Source organism: Capsicum annuum, unplaced genomic scaffold (assembly GCF_002878395.1).
Source record: "Capsicum annuum cultivar UCD-10X-F1 unplaced genomic scaffold, UCD10Xv1.1 ctg82249, whole genome shotgun sequence".
In the NCBI taxonomy this organism is placed as follows: Eukaryota; Viridiplantae; Streptophyta; class Magnoliopsida; order Solanales; family Solanaceae; genus Capsicum; species Capsicum annuum.
Genome location: NW_025893027.1, coordinates 104,389 through 122,181, shown reverse-complemented (window position 1 = coordinate 122,181; position 17,793 = coordinate 104,389). Strand labels below are relative to the sequence as shown.

Below are 17,793 nucleotides of genomic sequence, written 5' to 3'. Positions count from 1 at the left end.
AAATAAAAAAATGACATGTAAAAGCTAAGGGGTACAAGAGTCACTTTTCAACCTCCCATTTTTTAACGGAAAGAGGTATTAATTAGCTTAGATCAGCCTCAATGTACAATACAAACTGTTAACAACATCAAGTAAATATGTGAAACTCTTTCAATAACGGAGGAAGCATAATTCACCTATTGGGCTCTAAGGTTGTCAGTTTTAGCAATGTTTGGATAGAAATTTTTTTTTTTTTTATCGTTTTAAGTAATTTACACCCTAAAAAAAGACAAGTTTGATGTACAAAAGCTTTCGTTATGCACAAGTTTCAAGAAGGGATCAACCACAAGGGTATTATATGCAGCCTTACCGATTGCTCCAAAACTCTCGTTCAAATAATAGAATAGGTTACACCCTATTCTATTAAAAAATAAAATAAGAGAAGGTGTAAGTTGTAACGAGCAAATCATGGATAACTCAATCATTGGGTAATGCAAATGGCAAATAGGAATTTCACAGGTCAACTAATGAGGAGAAGAAATTAAATCCATTGGGACACTGGACAGTCCCAGCTTGACTTGTGAAGTCATGTTCTAAGTGGTTCAAGCTTTGTTGCTAATGAATCCATTTTCTTAAAATCTGTTTTGTACTGCTTGACATAAGCTGATGTGTTTTGAAAATAACTTGTCTACCTTCACAAGATGAATAACTTGTATACATTCTGTACTTGTTCTCCTTTGATAAAGGTTTATGTACTTTTTCATACATGATCAGATCTTGACAACTTAAAAGGAAAGCTACATACATGGAAAGAGAAAAGGAAAATGAAGGGAAAAGAGAGGACGGAGAAGCAAACAGCTCATCGGTATTGTTATACAAAATTTTGTTTATATTTTTTTACATTTTTACATAATTAGTTTAGTCTTGTGTATGCTTGTTTTTTTTTTCTTTTTTGGAGCTTAATCAACTTAAACATGTTAATCATCTTTTTTTTTAAAAAGTTTCTTGTAGTTTGTATATAAGAAAACTGATTTTGTTTTCGTGTGGAATAAGTTGTTTTAAGCGCAGGGATTCAATTTAGGTAACGTGTCCTTTTTATGGTTGGGTTTGATGTGCAAAATAATGCTTGTAACGATTTGGCACTTGGCCTAACTCAACCCCAAAGACGATAAGAACTCCAAACAGTGTTGAAAATCAAATGACTATGTTCAATATATGTATTCTTTTTCTTCGATTTGGTATAAAATCATCTGTACTAGTTAATATACTTCTTCAGTGCACAGAGTAACAAACTAGTATATATGTGGACGGACAGATTGATCAGTAGAAATTCTTTATTGACATGCTTGCTTTATGAGTTTCGTCGATGTTGTTATTCAATTTTTGAACCAAAATAAAATTTGGGCTGCCATTGATCACACGACTGTTCTTGACATCCATAGGATAACTTCTCGAACAATTTTCATTAGTTGAGTCACCTTCTGAGAAATCAAACTCTTGTTTATCATATAAACTGTAACTATAGGACAAACATTTAGCTTATGCAGTAGGTTATTTTCAAGAAGGCCCTCTATATTTACGTTAGTTGCCTGTTAAGTTAGAGTAAAATTTGTTAGGGCGAATATGTGGCACTGAAAATTTTGACACACTTTTGGTCTCATAGCAGGTATCATCTGCTATGCTTCGAGAGGACATTGTCAATCTTCATGATTTCATAGAGAGGTTAAAGATTGAAGAGGATCAAATTGTTCTTGACACGGATCGAATTGAAAAGCTGAAACTGGAGCTGACATTTTTGTCGGCATGTTTACAGCTTTGTTATTACATTTCGGATGGTTCAAATGCCAAAATGTCTTGCATATCATATAAGGTTCATGATCTGGTTCAGTCACTTTTTCATCAGAGAGGAGATTACATGCTGGTTAAATTAAAGGATCATGTCGTTCCTCGCCTCCTTGAAAATATCAAAAGTTTTATCATCTCACATCGTCAATCTGAATCAAGTGCCACCATGACTGAGGAGAAGTTGGTTGAACTTTTGGACGCGGTCCTTGTGAATCTCCATTATCTACCCAAGGTTCGTGCTGAGTTGTTTTTGCCATCAATGACTCAATATGAGCTTCTTCAGAATGTATTTGGCAATTTAAGAGATTTCCATGGGCTGAAAGTAAATGGTTGCGTTGAGCATAAGGCAATTGAATATGTCTTACCACAGCTTCAACTTATGGCTGAGAGAGTAGGACACTTCTGTTTGGTCCTTTTGTCTTATCAACTTGATAAGACAGATGAAACAGATGAAGAAGATGTAGATGAAACAGATGGAAAAGATGATGAAACAGATGAAGAAGATGAAGATGGACTTGATCATATGTTTTTGAAGTCATCTACTTTTGAAGTCTCTCAAGTCAATTCCATGCTAGTTCATCTACTTTTGAAGATAACTCCGGTTTCACTGGAGGTTATGCACATATGTTCTACAATATTGGAAGCTTCAAAGTCAGCTGAAGTTGGACACTTCATTAAGCAGCTCCTAGAAGCATCTCCAGACATTCTTAGAGAACATCTGATTCACCTACAAGAGCACATGTTTAATGCTATACCTCGTAGCACTTCAGCGTCCAACATTCATGTCATGATAGAGTTCCTATTGATTATTCTTACAGATATGCCAAAGGACTTGATTCATTATGAAAAATTATTTGTTCTATTGGCACGTGTTGGAGAACTTATTAGGGAGGTGTCCATTCTCATTCGCAACTTAGAAGAGAACTCAACGGATGAAGAGAATATGAAAAAAATAAGTTGTGCAAGTCAAGATTTGCTGGAAAATATTGAACTTCTGAAGGAAGATCTCAGACATGTTTTCTTGGAATCCCCTGCAGACTCATCTCAGCTCTGCTTCCCCATGAGTGATGGACCGCTCTTCATGACTCTTCTACTCAGAAACTTAAATGACTTGCTCAATTCCAATGCTTATTCAGTTACTTTGATAAAAGAAGAAATCAGTCGGGTGAAAGAAGACTTAGAACACATAAGATCGTTCTTTGGGAATGTGGAGCAAGAATTGCATAGAGATCTTTGGACTCGTGTTCTAGATGTGGCATATGAGGCGGAACATGCCATTAACTCAATTCTTGCCAGAGATCGTGGTCTCTTGCAGCTTATCTTCTTACTTCCTGAAACCGTAGGAAAGATCAAGCTTGTCAGAAAAGAGGTACAAGAGAAGATCTCCAAGAACATGAGTATCATTTTTGCGAACTCTCCCAACAAGCCAGTTATAAACAAGTCATCAATAGCTAGTAAAATAATTGTAGGTTTTGAGGAGGAGACAGAGTGGATAATCCAGAAGCTCACCAGCGGACCAGCTGAGGTAGATGTCATTTCCATAGTCGGCATGCCGGGGCTTGGGAAAACAACTTTGGCTTACAGAGTATATACTGAAAAGTCTGTTGTTGGTCATTTCGACGTTCGTGCTTGGTGCACAGTTGACCAGGAACGTAATGAGAAAAAGTTGTTGCAGAAAGTTTTCAATGAAGTTATTGGTTTGAAAGAAAGAGTCAGTGAGGATGACATAGACGATGACGTTGCTGATAAGCTACGGAGACAACTGTTTGGAAAGAGGTACCTTATTGTCTTGGATGACTTGTGGGATACTGCAACATGGGATGAGCTGACAAGACCCTTATACGCCATTCCATCTGAATTTCAGAAAGGCAGCAGAGTTATTTTAACAAGTCGAAAAAAGGAAGTGGCTTTGCATGGAAAATTCCACAGTGATCCTCTTGATCTTCGATTGCTAAGACCAGAAGAAAGTTGGGAGTTATTTGAGAAAAAGGTGTTCGGAGAAGAACGTTGCCCTGATGAACTAAAAGATGTTGGAGAGAAAATAGCCGAAAAGTGTGATGGGCTTCCTTTGGTACTTGATTTGATCGGCGGAGTCATTTCAAGAAAGGAAAAGAAAGAGGCTTTGTGGATTGAAGTTCTCAACAATTTGAGTTCCTTTATTTTTAAGGATGAAGAGGAAGTGATGAAGGTTATACAATTAAGTTATGACAATTTGTCAGATCACCTAAAGCCGTGCTTTCTGTACCTTGCAAGTTATCCAAAGGACGAAGATATTGTTATATCTTTGTTGAAAGAGTTATGGACTGATGAAGGACTTGTGGAACCAACTGATTTGAAGAGTGTGGAAGAAGTAACGGAGATTTATGTGGATGAGTTAATTTCTAGTAGCTTGGTAATTGTGAGAGGTGGTAGCGAACAGAGTTGCCAAATTCATGATCTTGTGCATGATTTTTGTTCGATAAAATCTAGACAGGAAAAATTGTTTGATTTGACGAGCTCAATTGTTCTATCTTCATCTTCTTCAGATCTGATGCTGCGTCGACGGGCCATTAGTTTTGATGAGGGCATTTATTCAGATGATTCTTCCTTTTTCAGTCCAGAAAAGAGAAATCCTTGTGCTAAACACCTCCTCTCTTTGAAGATAGAATCTGGATTTCTGTATAACTGGCACCTAAGACACCTGAGGCTTCTTAAAAGGTTGGAACTGCGTTATATAATGTTGACAGATACTGCGCTGAATGAAATAGGCATGCTTGTTCATTTGAGGTGCTTAAGGATTTGGATGGATGCAAAAGCTCTCCCTCTGTCATTTTCAAACCTCTGCAATCTAGATACTTTGGTGGTGGAAAACAGTGAACCAAACCTGGTATTATCCCCTACTATCTGGAGTCTTGCAAAGCTACGATATGTGCAGATCGAAAGGACTTGTTCTGTCTTTGGTTCGGATATTCACAAACCAACAAAATTAGAAAATCTGACTACATTATCTCTTCTCAAGCTTTCCTGTTCGGTAGACTCAGAAAATATTTTCAAAAGATTTCCCAATCTTCGAACCCTTGATTTCAGCATGGAATGTTCAGCACCGGAGCAGATTTATTTTCCAAGATTGGATGTCCTTAATAAACTTGAAATGGTGAGTGCAAGTTTTAAGTGCCGTGGGCGTACTCATGTACATCAGTTTGATTTTCACTTCCCATCAAGCTTGAAAGTAGTGTACTTGGTTGGGTTCCATCTGGCATCAGATGAACTGTCAAGAATTGGGAGATCACTACCCAACCTTCAAAAGCTGAGACTATATGGAGCAAGTATCGAAGGGGGAAAAGAATGGAACATGGAACAAGTCACCTTCCACAATCTCAAATCTCTACAACTGGTTTATATGTGTTTTTCTGAATGGCAGGTTATTGCAGATGAATCCTTTCCCGTGCTCGAGAAATTATATATACCATATTGTACTGATCTTATAGAGATCCCAGAGAGTTTTGGAGATATTGCTTCATTAAAGTTTATCACAGTGTCGAATAGCCCTCAGCTTAAAGAGTCGGCACTCAAGATTAAGGAATACGTTGAAGAAATGACCGGAGAAGACAAGCTTGAAGTAGAGTACTAGCGCAGGACATAAATTTTTCATTTTGTCTTTGAATTTTTTTTTACTTTATTTGAAAATTAGTATTTGGGCATGACATTTCAAATAAAATTTGAAGTAATATTGGGAATTTGGAAAAAAAAAAAGTCAAAACCCTATTTTCATTTTTATTTTTTTTTTAAAAAGAAACTTAAATTTTTTTTATTTTCAAAAAATAAACCCATTTAAATTATATTTCATGTCTAAATCATATTTCATGTTTTTTAGTAAAATATATTAAATTTTAAATTTATTTTGCTCCTAACATTAAAATTATGTCAGATTCACAATTTAAATTTTTTAATTTAACAACTATTATTTTGTGAATTTCTTTCCTTTGTGTTATGATAGGTTGAAGTTTATTTTTAATTTTCTATATTTGAATGTAAGCATATCCCTGCCATAGAAGAAGATATTGGGACACAGTGAACGGTGAAAAAAAGGCAAGAAAAAGAGAAATGTGTATATATGAAAGATATAAATTCAATCCTAGAATTGTGGGATTCTATAAATAGTTTAGGATAAATATATTAAAGTAATTAATTATTTTATTCATGGTAAGAGTTTTATTTTAATTACCTAAATCTCAACTATTAATTTTAAATTATGACATGAATCTTCCATCCAAGCTAGAACTTACGAAAAATGGAGAGATTGGAAATGAAGAGGAGCCGGATTCATGCTTATTTGGTTAAAACTTAAGAATAATCTTTTTTATTCTACTTTTTTAATAGTTTTTATAAAGAGGTTTTATTAATAATAAATTAAGAATATTTGTAATATTTGTTTAGAATAGTCTTATCATCTAATTTTCCTCTTATTTTTTATTGAACTCAACAATATAATGCTCAGTATACTCTCACAAGTGGGATTTGAGGAGGATACGATATATGCAGCCCCACCGTCGTAGAGAGGCAGAGAGTCGATTCACTGGCCAAGTGCGACAGAGAGGGCTGATGGGTCATCGGGACTCCAACGGACCGCCCCACTCCACCGTTACAGGGAGGCAGTGGATGAGTTCACTAGAAAGATATGAAGATGAGGTCCGACGGAATGTCGGGGCTCCGACGAACCATCGCACCCACAGTCACAGTCGAGACAGAAACTCACTTTCTGGACGATGTTTGATGGTCAAGACCGACGGACCGTCGGGACTCTGACTGACCGTCGCACCCCACTGTCGCATGTCCTGTGCAGAATTTTTAACTCGTTTTAAAAGGGCATTTTGTTTTTTTCCACCTTTTTAAACCCTCATATATATTCTAGACGAAACAGTTGGCTTTATTTCTTATCTCTAAAATAAAAAAGCTAGGGTTTCTCTCTCAAGATCAAATCTAAAATCCTTCTCCAAGAAATTCAAGAGCTCACCATAGATTCTACATATTTAGTTGAGAATCAGGTTCCCCAAGTCAAGTGTTGCAAGAACCCTCTCTCTCATGGATAAGAAGAAGAGTCTACAACAAGCTTATTCATCTAATTTCATAATCTAAGGTATGCGGGGTTTTGAACAAGGGTAACCCTTTCTCCCTTGTGACCAAAGACTTATTTAAACTATGATTTTCTGCAACTTATGAGATTTTACATAAATTTGAATTGGATTTTTCACCCATTATTATTGATTACAATATTTTGATGCTTTCCATGAATTGAGAGCCTAATGACATGATTTTCACATGTTTTCTTGAGAAAATGCAGCTGGGTCTATACCCCATGATTTAATCCTTGAAAAACTTAATAGTTGAAATGGTTCAGAAATTGAAGTATATGAGTACGTTGAGATTTTAAGATAAATTACTGAAATTTCCAGATTTCTACTTTAGTTATGAATCTATATGCTATCTATTATGCTTTTGATGAGTTTTAACTTGAGATTGAATTATGGGTTGAAGCCCTACTTGAGACTTGAGATTTTATAAACTATTGTGCTATAAGCACCCATGAGTTGATCATTCCGAAATTATTGAGAAATGTTTTGACCTAATGGTCATTGAGTTTTGAAATCCACTCTACTACATGTGATTACAGATTTGATTATTGAGTTCTTATTGAACCATGAGATTATTCTAAAGTGGATTTTCATCAGATGAGCGAGATAATCTAAAGGGAGTAGTAGTTAGCACCGAGTTGGGTAAGATACTACGGTTTCTTACCCAGGAACTACGTGCCACCGTAGGTTGGGCCTGAGGTCGAGATGATTATTGGGACTAAGGCCGAGATATTGGGCCCGAGGCTGAGATAAGTGATTACTGAATTGAGGTTATACTTCCTAGAAAAGAGTATGACGCTCCTCCCTAATGTGGGGTCTCTTCCTTAGGAGGACAAAATGTTGGACTCCCTATAAGTCGCATGGTTTATGTCGGTTAAGAGAACCTCCCTTGATATGAATTATTTTCCATAAAACTAAAACTTTGAGATAAATTATTTCCTTAAGACTAAAGTATTTTCCCTTGATATAAGTATGTTCCCTAAAGCTTGAGATGAGATATTTTCCTAAAATGAATGAAATGCCTTCAAGTATGTTTCAAAGTTATGTGATTCCGAATTCCAAGTACTTGAGTTCAAAAGAGTTATGAGTTCTTGAGCTTTACAGAAGTTTTACTCTCCATGAGACATATGCATGAGTTGAAAGTATTGTTTAAAGTTTCCTTTAACCTTGAGTAATGAGAATAAGAGAAGAGTATAGGTTTCAAAGCTAAAGTATAATGACTTACGAGATTTGTGTTACATGTTCCATTCTACATGATTCATGATCTTTACATTTTTATGCTTATTCAAGACATGTGAGTCATTAATTATTGCATGCATGATTTGATTAAAGAGTAATGATGTTGTTTTATATATATGCATGCACCCCGACATACTCAGTACATTCTCAAGTGCTGATCCACATATACGTCTATGTGCTACATTGTCTTATAATGTAGGTTCAGGTGCTCAGTCCAAACCTCATCAGTGATTTTTGAGTACCTCTATCTACATTCCTACAGTGGTGAGTCCTCATGGTTAGAGGGCCTGTATTCAGACGTTTCAGTATTTGAGAGACTATGTTATTATTTTCAGTTTATTTCGAGTTAGTTGGGGACCTGTCCCAACGGCTCTCTAGTTCATGGATTATGAAATGCCCCACAAAAAGTTGTGCACGTGTTATTCCATGATAGCTAGAATTTAAAGTTGAAGGCCTGAAATTTTCTAAGTGTAATAAAAGACTTATTCTCATTTTTAGCTTCTGATCTTCGGAGATTTTATTTTTGATCTTTCCGACTTCCGATTTTAGAAATTTGTATTGCGTTACGATGGGGCAAGCATGTAGAACATCCCGGACAAGTTTCAGAATTTTTGGACATCGTTAAGGGCCCGTTTGATTTCCAAATCAGTAGCACCATGCGATTAGTGTGCGTCACATAGTGCAGCGCATGGTAGGTACCATGCGATAGAGCATGCGACGCATGCTCCAGTCCATTGGGATATAGCATGCGACGCATGCTCTGCTGCGCGTACTTGGAATTTACAGCTTTTATTACCCATCTCATTAAGGGTATTTGGGGTATTTTCCAACCCCTTAACATCTTAAATATGGGATTTAATCCCTAATACACCAAAATGCACTCACTTTCTTTAAATTCATCCAAGAACACTCTCTAGGGTTTCAAACTCAAAACCCAAATAGCTCAAGATTCAACCGTGAGTTTTAGAAGATAAATAGAGATTCGGAATCCCCAATCCATAAGCTTCAAGAATCACCCATTATTTTCTGAAATAGATGTACGCGGGGTTTTCCTAAAATCTCATGGGCATAGAAATCATGATTTTTAGAAAGGGGTTTTTAGATTTATGAATACATTGATGTTTTAGAAATCTTGACGGTATTATTTTTGTCTTTTGACCTTCCCCCACATTGATTGGATTACCCATCTTATGATTGGATTAAGATTTGGATTTCAAAAGAGAGGGTAGTTGTGTTGATAAATGTTGAAAATATGCATATAATGAAAGAGTGCATGATTTTGCCAAAAACACATGACCATCATATGTTTGAAGGATTCTTGTATAGTTTTGACTCATGCTTCAGAACATGAAATCTCTTCTACTATTTGAAATATTGGGTGGTCTGAATTCAGTTTTAATGAAAGAATTATGCTTAATGCATTATGCCTTAGAATTACGACTTGCAAGTCTTGGTATGACGATACCAAAATAGACAATGCCATAACAGACTCAGACAAACATAGAAATCAAATTCTTTTATGACTTGAGATTTCAGAATGATATATGATTAGAAATGGATAAAATTAGGCATAAAGAGATGTTAGGTGGTTCCCTGAAGAAGGCACGAGTTCAGACAACTCGTTGCCCAAAACTATGATTTGCCGATCCAGGTATATTATATTACGCTTGCCTAGTGCCTTGTGGCGTATTAGACTTAGACACTCCAACCTTTGTGGCACGTTTGGGTTGGAGGCTTCCCCGCCGAGTCAATGACGGATTTCGTATGGACCGTGGGATTTTAGATTTGTAGGGGTGTACCACCTAACTCAGAATTAATACGAAGACCAAAAATTGCATTGTCAAGAATAATTTATGATTTTCAAAAAGGTGCCCATGTGTTTTGAAAACCACTTTATGTATGATGTTTTGACCAAATTTCTCTCTATTATTTTATGTATATATACAAGCTTTATTTTGGATTACTTTACGTACTAATACATTCGTATTGACCCCCCCTCCTCACTCCAGGTTCTGAGGCTCGGTCTAGGGGTCCAGAAAAGCAGTAGAGTTTATCAGACAGGGTTGCAGTGTCCAGTTGATGAGCCTTTTTTGTTCCGGAAGGCCTATTTACTTTCAGACAATTGTTATTAGATATGGTTTTGGTCTACTTGGGGCCTTGTCCCAGTTTTCAGATTTTGTTAGTGATTATGTAGTATAGATTTCACAGACGGTTTCCGGATGTTGTTAGATGGTTTTGGATTGTCCTTTTTTATTATCAAAATTATATTAGATATATGACCATGGTTCCGTTGTATTTAGTATTTCCGCATTTATTTTTTTTATATGATGGATGTGCATGATAACCAAATACAGAAGGGCATACTGGGCCTTTATGGTTTGGGATGCTCATCACGGCTAGGGCCCCAGTTCGGGTCACGACAAACTTGGTATCAGAGCACGGTTCATGGTCCCAGGGTGTCTGCAAAGTCGCATCGGGTAGAGTCTTTTTTATGGGTGTGTAACGCGCCACACTTATAAGCAGGAGGCTACTAGGAGTTTAGGAAAGTGTTTCCCCTCTTTGTAATCTAGTTCGTGCTTTAGAGTCTAAATTAGAATTGTCCCCTAATCAGTGATCTATTGTATTTCAGAAAAAAGTCATGCTTCCTCATTGTTCCAACAACCAGGATACTCAGGATGATGAAGTCCGCCCCACCCATGGGATGCGGACCCATAAAAGAGCCCGCACCCCAGAGCCTGTCCCCACTCCGGGAGTACCTCCAGTCCCGACCAGTCCTCCTCGAGCTCCAAGGACAAATATTAATCATCCTCAATATTCTCAGAGGGACCTATCGAATACAGAATTCAGATAATCCATTCACATGCTTGTACAACTGGTAGTTGCATAGACTCAGAGGTTAGAGGATATTGGGTCGACATCTATTACTTTGGAGGCTACTAGGGTAGGCCAGTTTATGAGGATGAACCCACCTATTTTTACAGGCACTAAGGTAGAAGAGGACCCATAGGAGTTCGTGAATGAGATAGAGAAGATTTTTAGAGCAATGCATGTGGATCAGGTGGAAGGGGTTGAGTTAGCAATGTACCAAATTAAAAATATAGCGAACCAATGGTATAATGAGTGGGAAGAGGTGAAGGGTGAGAGTGTTGAGCCCACAGTTAGGGGCAAATTTGTGAAAGCTTTTCTTGATCGGTTATTTCCTTTAGAGTTGAGGGAAGCCAAGGCCGAAGAATTCATGAATCTTAAGCAGGGGAAGATGAGTGTCCAAAAGTACACTCTGAAGTTTAACCAACTGGCTCATTATGCACCAAAAATGAGAGGAAATATGAGAGCCTGGATGAGGAGATTTGCATCCGGCCTTTCCAATGATCTAGCACTTGAATGTAAAGGGGCAATGCTAAATAAGGATATGGAATTTGCTAGGTTGTCAGTCCACATGCAATAGGTGAAAGAAAAAAAAAAGAAAATTGCCAAATCTAGAGAGAAGGACAGGCAGGTGAAGAGAGTCAGAACAACGGATTAGAACCACAGTCAGCCACAGAGCGGTAACTGGGGAAATAAATGGCAAAAGAAGAAATTTTTGAGTAACGTATAATCGGCAGCTAGCGCCCCAATGCCCAGACCCCCAGTTGATAGATGATCACAGAGTTTTTAGACTAGTCATGGACCCAAGGGCTCAGGATACCCAGTCACAGGGTAGTGTGGCTCAGCAGTACCTTCCTTATCCGCGATGTGAGACATGTGGAAAACATCATCCAGGAAGGTGTCAGCTGGGCTCGCTGGTGTGTTATTCATGCGGCCAAAAGGGTCATTTCCAAAGATATTTTCCCTCTACTAGGAGGAATGTTGGTGGAGCCAAGTCTCAGGAAAATTCTTCTGCACCACCACTACCTCAAAAGGGCTCCTCTTCAGCTGTCGGGAGCGGTCGCAACCGTTTATATGTTTTGACCAACCGCCAAGAGGTGGAAGCCTCACCAGATGTTGTCACTGGTACGTTACAAATCTTTTCCCCTAATGTATATGTATTGCTCGATGCTGGGTCTCCCTTATCTTATGTGATCCCATATGTGGCTGTTGGGTTTGGGTTTGAGCTCGATGTGATTGTCGAACCTTTCTCTATTTCCATTTCAGTGGGTGATTCTGTTATGGCTAGGAGGGTGTATAAATATTGTGTTGTGTCTATTCTTAGTAGGGATACTATGGCAGAAATCATAGAACTTGATATAGTTGCTTTCGATGCTATCCTAGAGATCGACTGGCTCCATCGATTTTATGCCACACTAGACTGTAGAACCCGAAAGGTTACCTTTTCATTTCCAAATGATCCAGCAATAGAGTGAGAAGGGCACTCTTTGTCACCTAGAGAAAACTTCATATTTTATCTTAGAGCTCGTAAACTTATTTCCAAGGGTTGTTTGTACCATCTTATTCTGGTTAAAGATTCTAACACCAAAAGTCTTCCTCTTCAGTCTATCCATGTAGTAAGTGAATTCTCAGAAGTTTTTCCTGATGATCTCCCAGGAATTCCACCTGATAGGGAGATTGATTTTGGCATTGATGTGTTGCCAGATACCCATTCTATTTTTTTTCTTCCATATAGAATGGCACCTGTAGAGCTAAAAGAGTTAAAAGAATAGCTAGCAGATCTTCTAGATAAAAGGTTTTATCAGACCTAGTGTTTCTCCCTAGGGGGCACCTGTACTCTTCGTGCGAAAGAAAGACAATTCCCTGTGTATGTGCATAGATTACCGTTAGTTGAATAAGGTCACTGTTAAAAATAAATATCCTCTTTCTAGGATTGATGATCTCTTTGACCAACTTCGGGGTTCTAAGTGTTTTTCAAAAATAAAACTTCGTTCGGGATATCATCAGTTGAAAGTTAGGGAGTCAGGTATTCCCAAAACAGTGTTTCAAACCAGATATGGTCATTATGAATTCTTAGTCATGTCCTTCGGGATGACTAATGCCCCCGTAGCCTTCATGGACATAATAAATAGGGTCTTCCATCAGTTTCTAGATCTGTTTGTCATAGTATTCATTGATGACATCTTGGTTTATTCTAAGAGTGTGGAGAATCATGCCAATCACCTCTGAATCATCCTTCAGACTCTCAAAGATCATAGTTTGTATGCTAAATTCTCCAAGTATGAATTCTGGATGAACGCTATTACTTTCTTTGGGCATGTTGTATCTAGCGAGAGAATTAAGGTTGATCCCCAAAAGATTGAGACAGTGAGGAGATGGCCCAGACCTACGACTCCAACTGACATTCAGAGCTTCTTGGGTTTGGCAGGTTATTATAGGAGGTTTGTAGAGGGTTTTTCTTCTATAGCTGCACCACTTACTAAGTTGACTTAGAAAAAAGTAAAGTTTTTGTGGTCTGACTCTTGTGAGAATAGTTTTAAGAAATTGAAAGACAAGTTGACTACTGCTCCTATTTTACTGCTCCTATTTTGACTCTTTTGGAAGGTACAGAAGGTTTTGTTGTATACTGTGATGCATTCCAAGTGGGCTTGGGTGTGTTCTAATGCAGTATGGTAAAGTGGTGGCTTATGCATCTAGGTAGTTAAAATTGCATGAGCGCAATTACCCTACGCATGATTTGGAACTAGCGGCTATGGTGTTTGCACTTAGAATCTGGTGGAACTATCTTTATGAGGTGCATGTAGATATTTTCACTGACCATAAGAGTTTACAATATGTTTTTTCACAGAAAGAGTTGAATCTCAGGCAGAGGCATTGGATGGAGCTTTTGAAAGACTATGACATGAGCCTGCACTATTACCTGGGTAAGGCAAATATTATAGCTGAAACCCTCAGAAGATTGTCCATGGACAATCTTTCTTATGTTGAGGAAAGAAAGAGAGAAATGGTAAAGGATATTCATCGGCTTACAAATTTAGGAGTGCGACTCTTGGATTTTGAAGATGGGGGAATGGTTGTTCATGAAATAGCTAAATCTTCCCTTTGTACAGAAGTTAAGGAGAAGCAGGTTGAAGATCCCATCTTGATGCAGATTAAGAAAGATGTGGGTCAGCAGAAGGTGATGTCCTTCAAAATTAGTGGTGATGGTATTTTGAGGTATCAGGGTAGATTATGTGTACCAGATATTTATGGTTTGTGGAAGAAAATCCTTGATAAAGCTCACACTTCAAGGTATGTTGTTCACCCAGGCTCTACTAAGATGTACCATGATCTGAAATCTATGTATTGGTGGAATAATATGAAGCATGATGTGGCTAACTTTGTTTCCAAGTGTATGAATTGACAACAAGTTAAAGTAGAGCATATAAGGCCAGGTGGTTCTTCCCAAGAGATAGCTTTGCCCTTGTAGAAATGGGATATGATTGATATGGACTTCATTACAGGACTCCTGAAGTCTCGAAACCAGTATGATTCTATATAGGTAATTATAGATAGGCTGACCAAGTTAGGCCACTTTCTGCCCGTCAGGACTAACTATTCGGGAGAGGATTATGCTAAGTTGTTCATTGCAGAAATAGTTCATTTGCATGGTGCACCTTTGTCTATCATGTCCGACTAGTTTTCTTCTCAGTTTTGGAGATCTTTTCAGAGAGGTTTAGGTATCCAAGTGAACCTAGCATGACTTTTCACCCTCAGACTGATGGGCAGGATGTGCGTGCTATTCAAACCCTTGAGGACATGTTGAGGGTCTGTGTGATTGATTTTAAAGGTAGCTGGGTGGAGCATTTGCCCCTGATAGAGTTCGCTTATAATAACAGCTTCCATTCCAGTATAGAGATGGCACCATTTGAGGCATTATATGGAGAAGATGTAGGTCACCAATAGGGTGGTATGAAGTGGGTAAGACTTAAATGTTTGGGCCTAATCTTGTTCATCGGGAAATAGAGGATATGAAAATCATTAGAGAATGACTTAAGACAGCCCAAAGTAGTCAGAAATCCTACGTCGATGTTAGGAGAAGAGATTTAGAGTTTGAGGTTGGAGATTGGGTGTTTCTCAAGGTTTCTCCTATGAAGGGAGTCATGCTATTCGGGAAGAAAGGTAAGCTAAGTCCTCGCTATATAAGACCATACCAGATTGTGAGAAGGATAGATGGAGTTGCATATGAGTTAGAGTTGCCTGCAAGTTTGGGTTTTGTTCACTCGATATTTCACATCTCCATGTTGAAAAATTTATTGGTGATTGAAGAAATCAAAGTGACAGACTCCTTATCCTATGAAGAAGAACCTATAGCAATTTTGGATTGCCAAGTTAGAAGATTGAGGAGCAAAGATATAGCCTCAGTTAAAGTGTTGTGGAGAAATCAGAAAGTTGAAGAATCAACTTGGGAATCAGAAGATGACATGGGAGCTAGATACCCAAACTTATTTGATCCAGCGAATGAGGAGATGGAAGGTACAATCCTTGTCTTATTCTTTCCTATGCCTTGATGTGCTTGGAATCGTGCTTGTCAGTTTTTCCACGTCATCATTCGGGGAATGAATGATCCCAAGGGGGGATAATGTAACGCCCCGCGAAAAGCTGTGCACGTGTTATTTCATGATAGCTAGCATTTAGAGTTGAAGGCCTGAAATTTTCTAAGTGTAAGAAAAGACTAAGTCTCATTTTTAGCTTCCGATCTTTGAGGATTTTATTTTCGATCTTCCCGACTTTTGATTTCAAAAATTTATGTTGTGTTGCAATGGGGCAAGCCTGTAGAACATACCAGACAAGTTTCAAAACTTTTGGACATCGTTAAGGGCCCGTTTGATTTCCAAAACAGTAGCACCATGCGATTAGCGTGTGTCACATGGTGCAGCGCATGGTAGGTATCATACGATAGAGCATGCGACGCATGCTCCAGTTCGGTAGGATATAGCATGCGACGCATGCTCTACTGCGCATACCTAAAATTTACAACTTTATTACCCATCTCACTAAGTGTATTTGGGGTATTTTCCAACCCCCTAACATCTTAAACACGAGATTTAATCCCTATTGCACAAAAATACACTCACTTTCTTCAAATTCATCCAAGAACACTCTAGGATTTCAAACTCAAAACCCAAATAAATCAAGATTCAACCGTGAGTTTTAGAAGATAAATAGAGATTCAGAATTCCCAATCCACAAGCTTCAAGAATCACCCATTATTTTCCAAAATAGAGGTACGTGGGGTTTTCCTAAAATCTCATGGGCATAGAAATCATGATTTTTAGAAAGGTTTTTTTCAGATTTATGAATACATTCATGTTTTAGAAATTTTGACGGTATTGTTTTGGTCTTTTGACCTTCCTCCACATTTATTTGAAATTGTACATATATGTATGCTTATATTTTAAGGTTGATGATTTAATTGAGAGCATGACTTATGTAAAATTCCTCTCTTGTTTTGATTTTCCTGTTTTTATCATATGCTATAGATTGTTTTGAATGCATCCTTGAAAAGCATGATTTAAAATGTCTTGACTTGTGTTATGATTGGATTAAGATTTGGATTTCAAAAGAGAGAGTAGTTGTGCTGATAAATGTTGAAAATATGCATATAATGAAAGAGTGCATGAATTTTCCAAAAGCACATGACCACCATATGTTTGAAGGATTCTTGTATAGTTTTGACTCATGCTTAGGAACATGAAATCTCTTATACTATTTGAAATGTTGGGTGGTCTGAATTGAGTTTTAATGAAAGAATTATGCTTAATGCATTATGGCTTAGAATTATGACTTGTAAGTCTTGGTATGACGATACTAAAATAGTTAATGCCATAACAGACTCAGACAAACATAGAAATTAGATTCTTTTATGACTTCAGATTTTAGAATGATATATGATTAGAAATGGATAAAATTAGGCACAAAGAGATGTTAGGTGGTTCCCCGAAGAAGGTACGAGTTCAGACAAATCATTGCCCAAAACCATGATTTGCCGATCGAGGTATATTATATTACGCTGGCCTAGTGCCTTGTGGCGTATTAGACTTAGACACTCCAACCCTTGTGGCACACTTGGGTTGGGGGCTTCCCCGATGAGTCAATGGCAGATTCCATACGGCCTGTTGGATTTTAGAATTGTAGGGGTGTACCACCTAACTCAGAATTAATACAAAGACCAAAAATTGCATTGTCAAGAATGATTTATGATTTTCAAAAAGGTGCCCATGTGTTTTGTAATCCACTTTATGTATGATGTTTTGACCAAATTTCTCTCTATTATTTTATGTATATATACAAGCTTTATTTTGGATTACTTTGCATACTAGTACATTCGTATTGACCCCTCTCTTCCCTCCAGGTTCTGAGGCTCAGTCTAGGGGTTTAGAAAAGTAGTAGATTTTATTAGACAGGGTTGCAGTGTCTAGTTGGTGAGCCTTCTTTGTTTTGAAAGGCCTGTTTACTTTCAGATAATTGTTATTAGATATGGTTTTGGTCTACTTGGGGCCTTGTCCCAATTTTTAGATTTTGTTAGTGATCATATTGTAGAGATTTTGCAGATGGTTTCTAGATGTTGTTAGATGGTTTTGGATTGTCCATTTCTATTATCGAAATTATATTAGATATATGACCATTGTTCCTTTATATTTAGTATTTATGCATTTCTTTTTGTTATATGATGGATGTGCATGATAACCAAATACAGAAGAGCATACCAGGC

The 17,793-nt window shown here is 37.6% G+C and overlaps 1 protein-coding gene across 3 annotated transcripts; it reads left to right on the top strand.

Annotated features, from left to right (window-relative positions):
- The first annotated feature begins 385 nt into the window (after positions 1–385).
- On the top strand, positions 386–5,557 carry LOC124885109 (putative late blight resistance protein homolog R1A-3). 3 transcript variants are annotated; one of them, XM_047405882.1, is made up of 3 exons: positions 391–844; positions 1,643–4,776; positions 4,880–5,137. In XM_047405882.1, exons 1-3 carry the CDS (start codon positions 785–787, stop codon positions 4,959–4,961), a joined length of 3,276 nt encoding a protein of 1,091 aa, XP_047261838.1. In that variant the 5' UTR covers positions 391–784; the 3' UTR covers positions 4,962–5,137. The 3 variants fall into 3 exon arrangements, with proteins under 3 accessions (XP_047261836.1, XP_047261837.1, XP_047261838.1); XM_047405880.1 differs by having other exon boundaries at positions 386–844; positions 1,643–5,557; XM_047405881.1 differs by having other exon boundaries at positions 390–844; positions 1,646–5,556.
- Positions 5,558–17,793: the final 12,236 nt, after the last annotated feature.

Excerpts from the sequence above, each read along its gene's own strand:
- LOC124885109 (XM_047405880.1), top strand. The coding sequence starts at position 785 with ATGGAAAGAGAAAAGGAAAATGAAGGGAAAAGAGAGGACGGAGAAGCA. Across the intron at positions 845-1,642 it reads GAGAAGCAAACAGCTCATCG|CAGGTATCATCTGCTATGCT; the intron begins GTATTGTTATAC and ends TTGGTCTCATAG.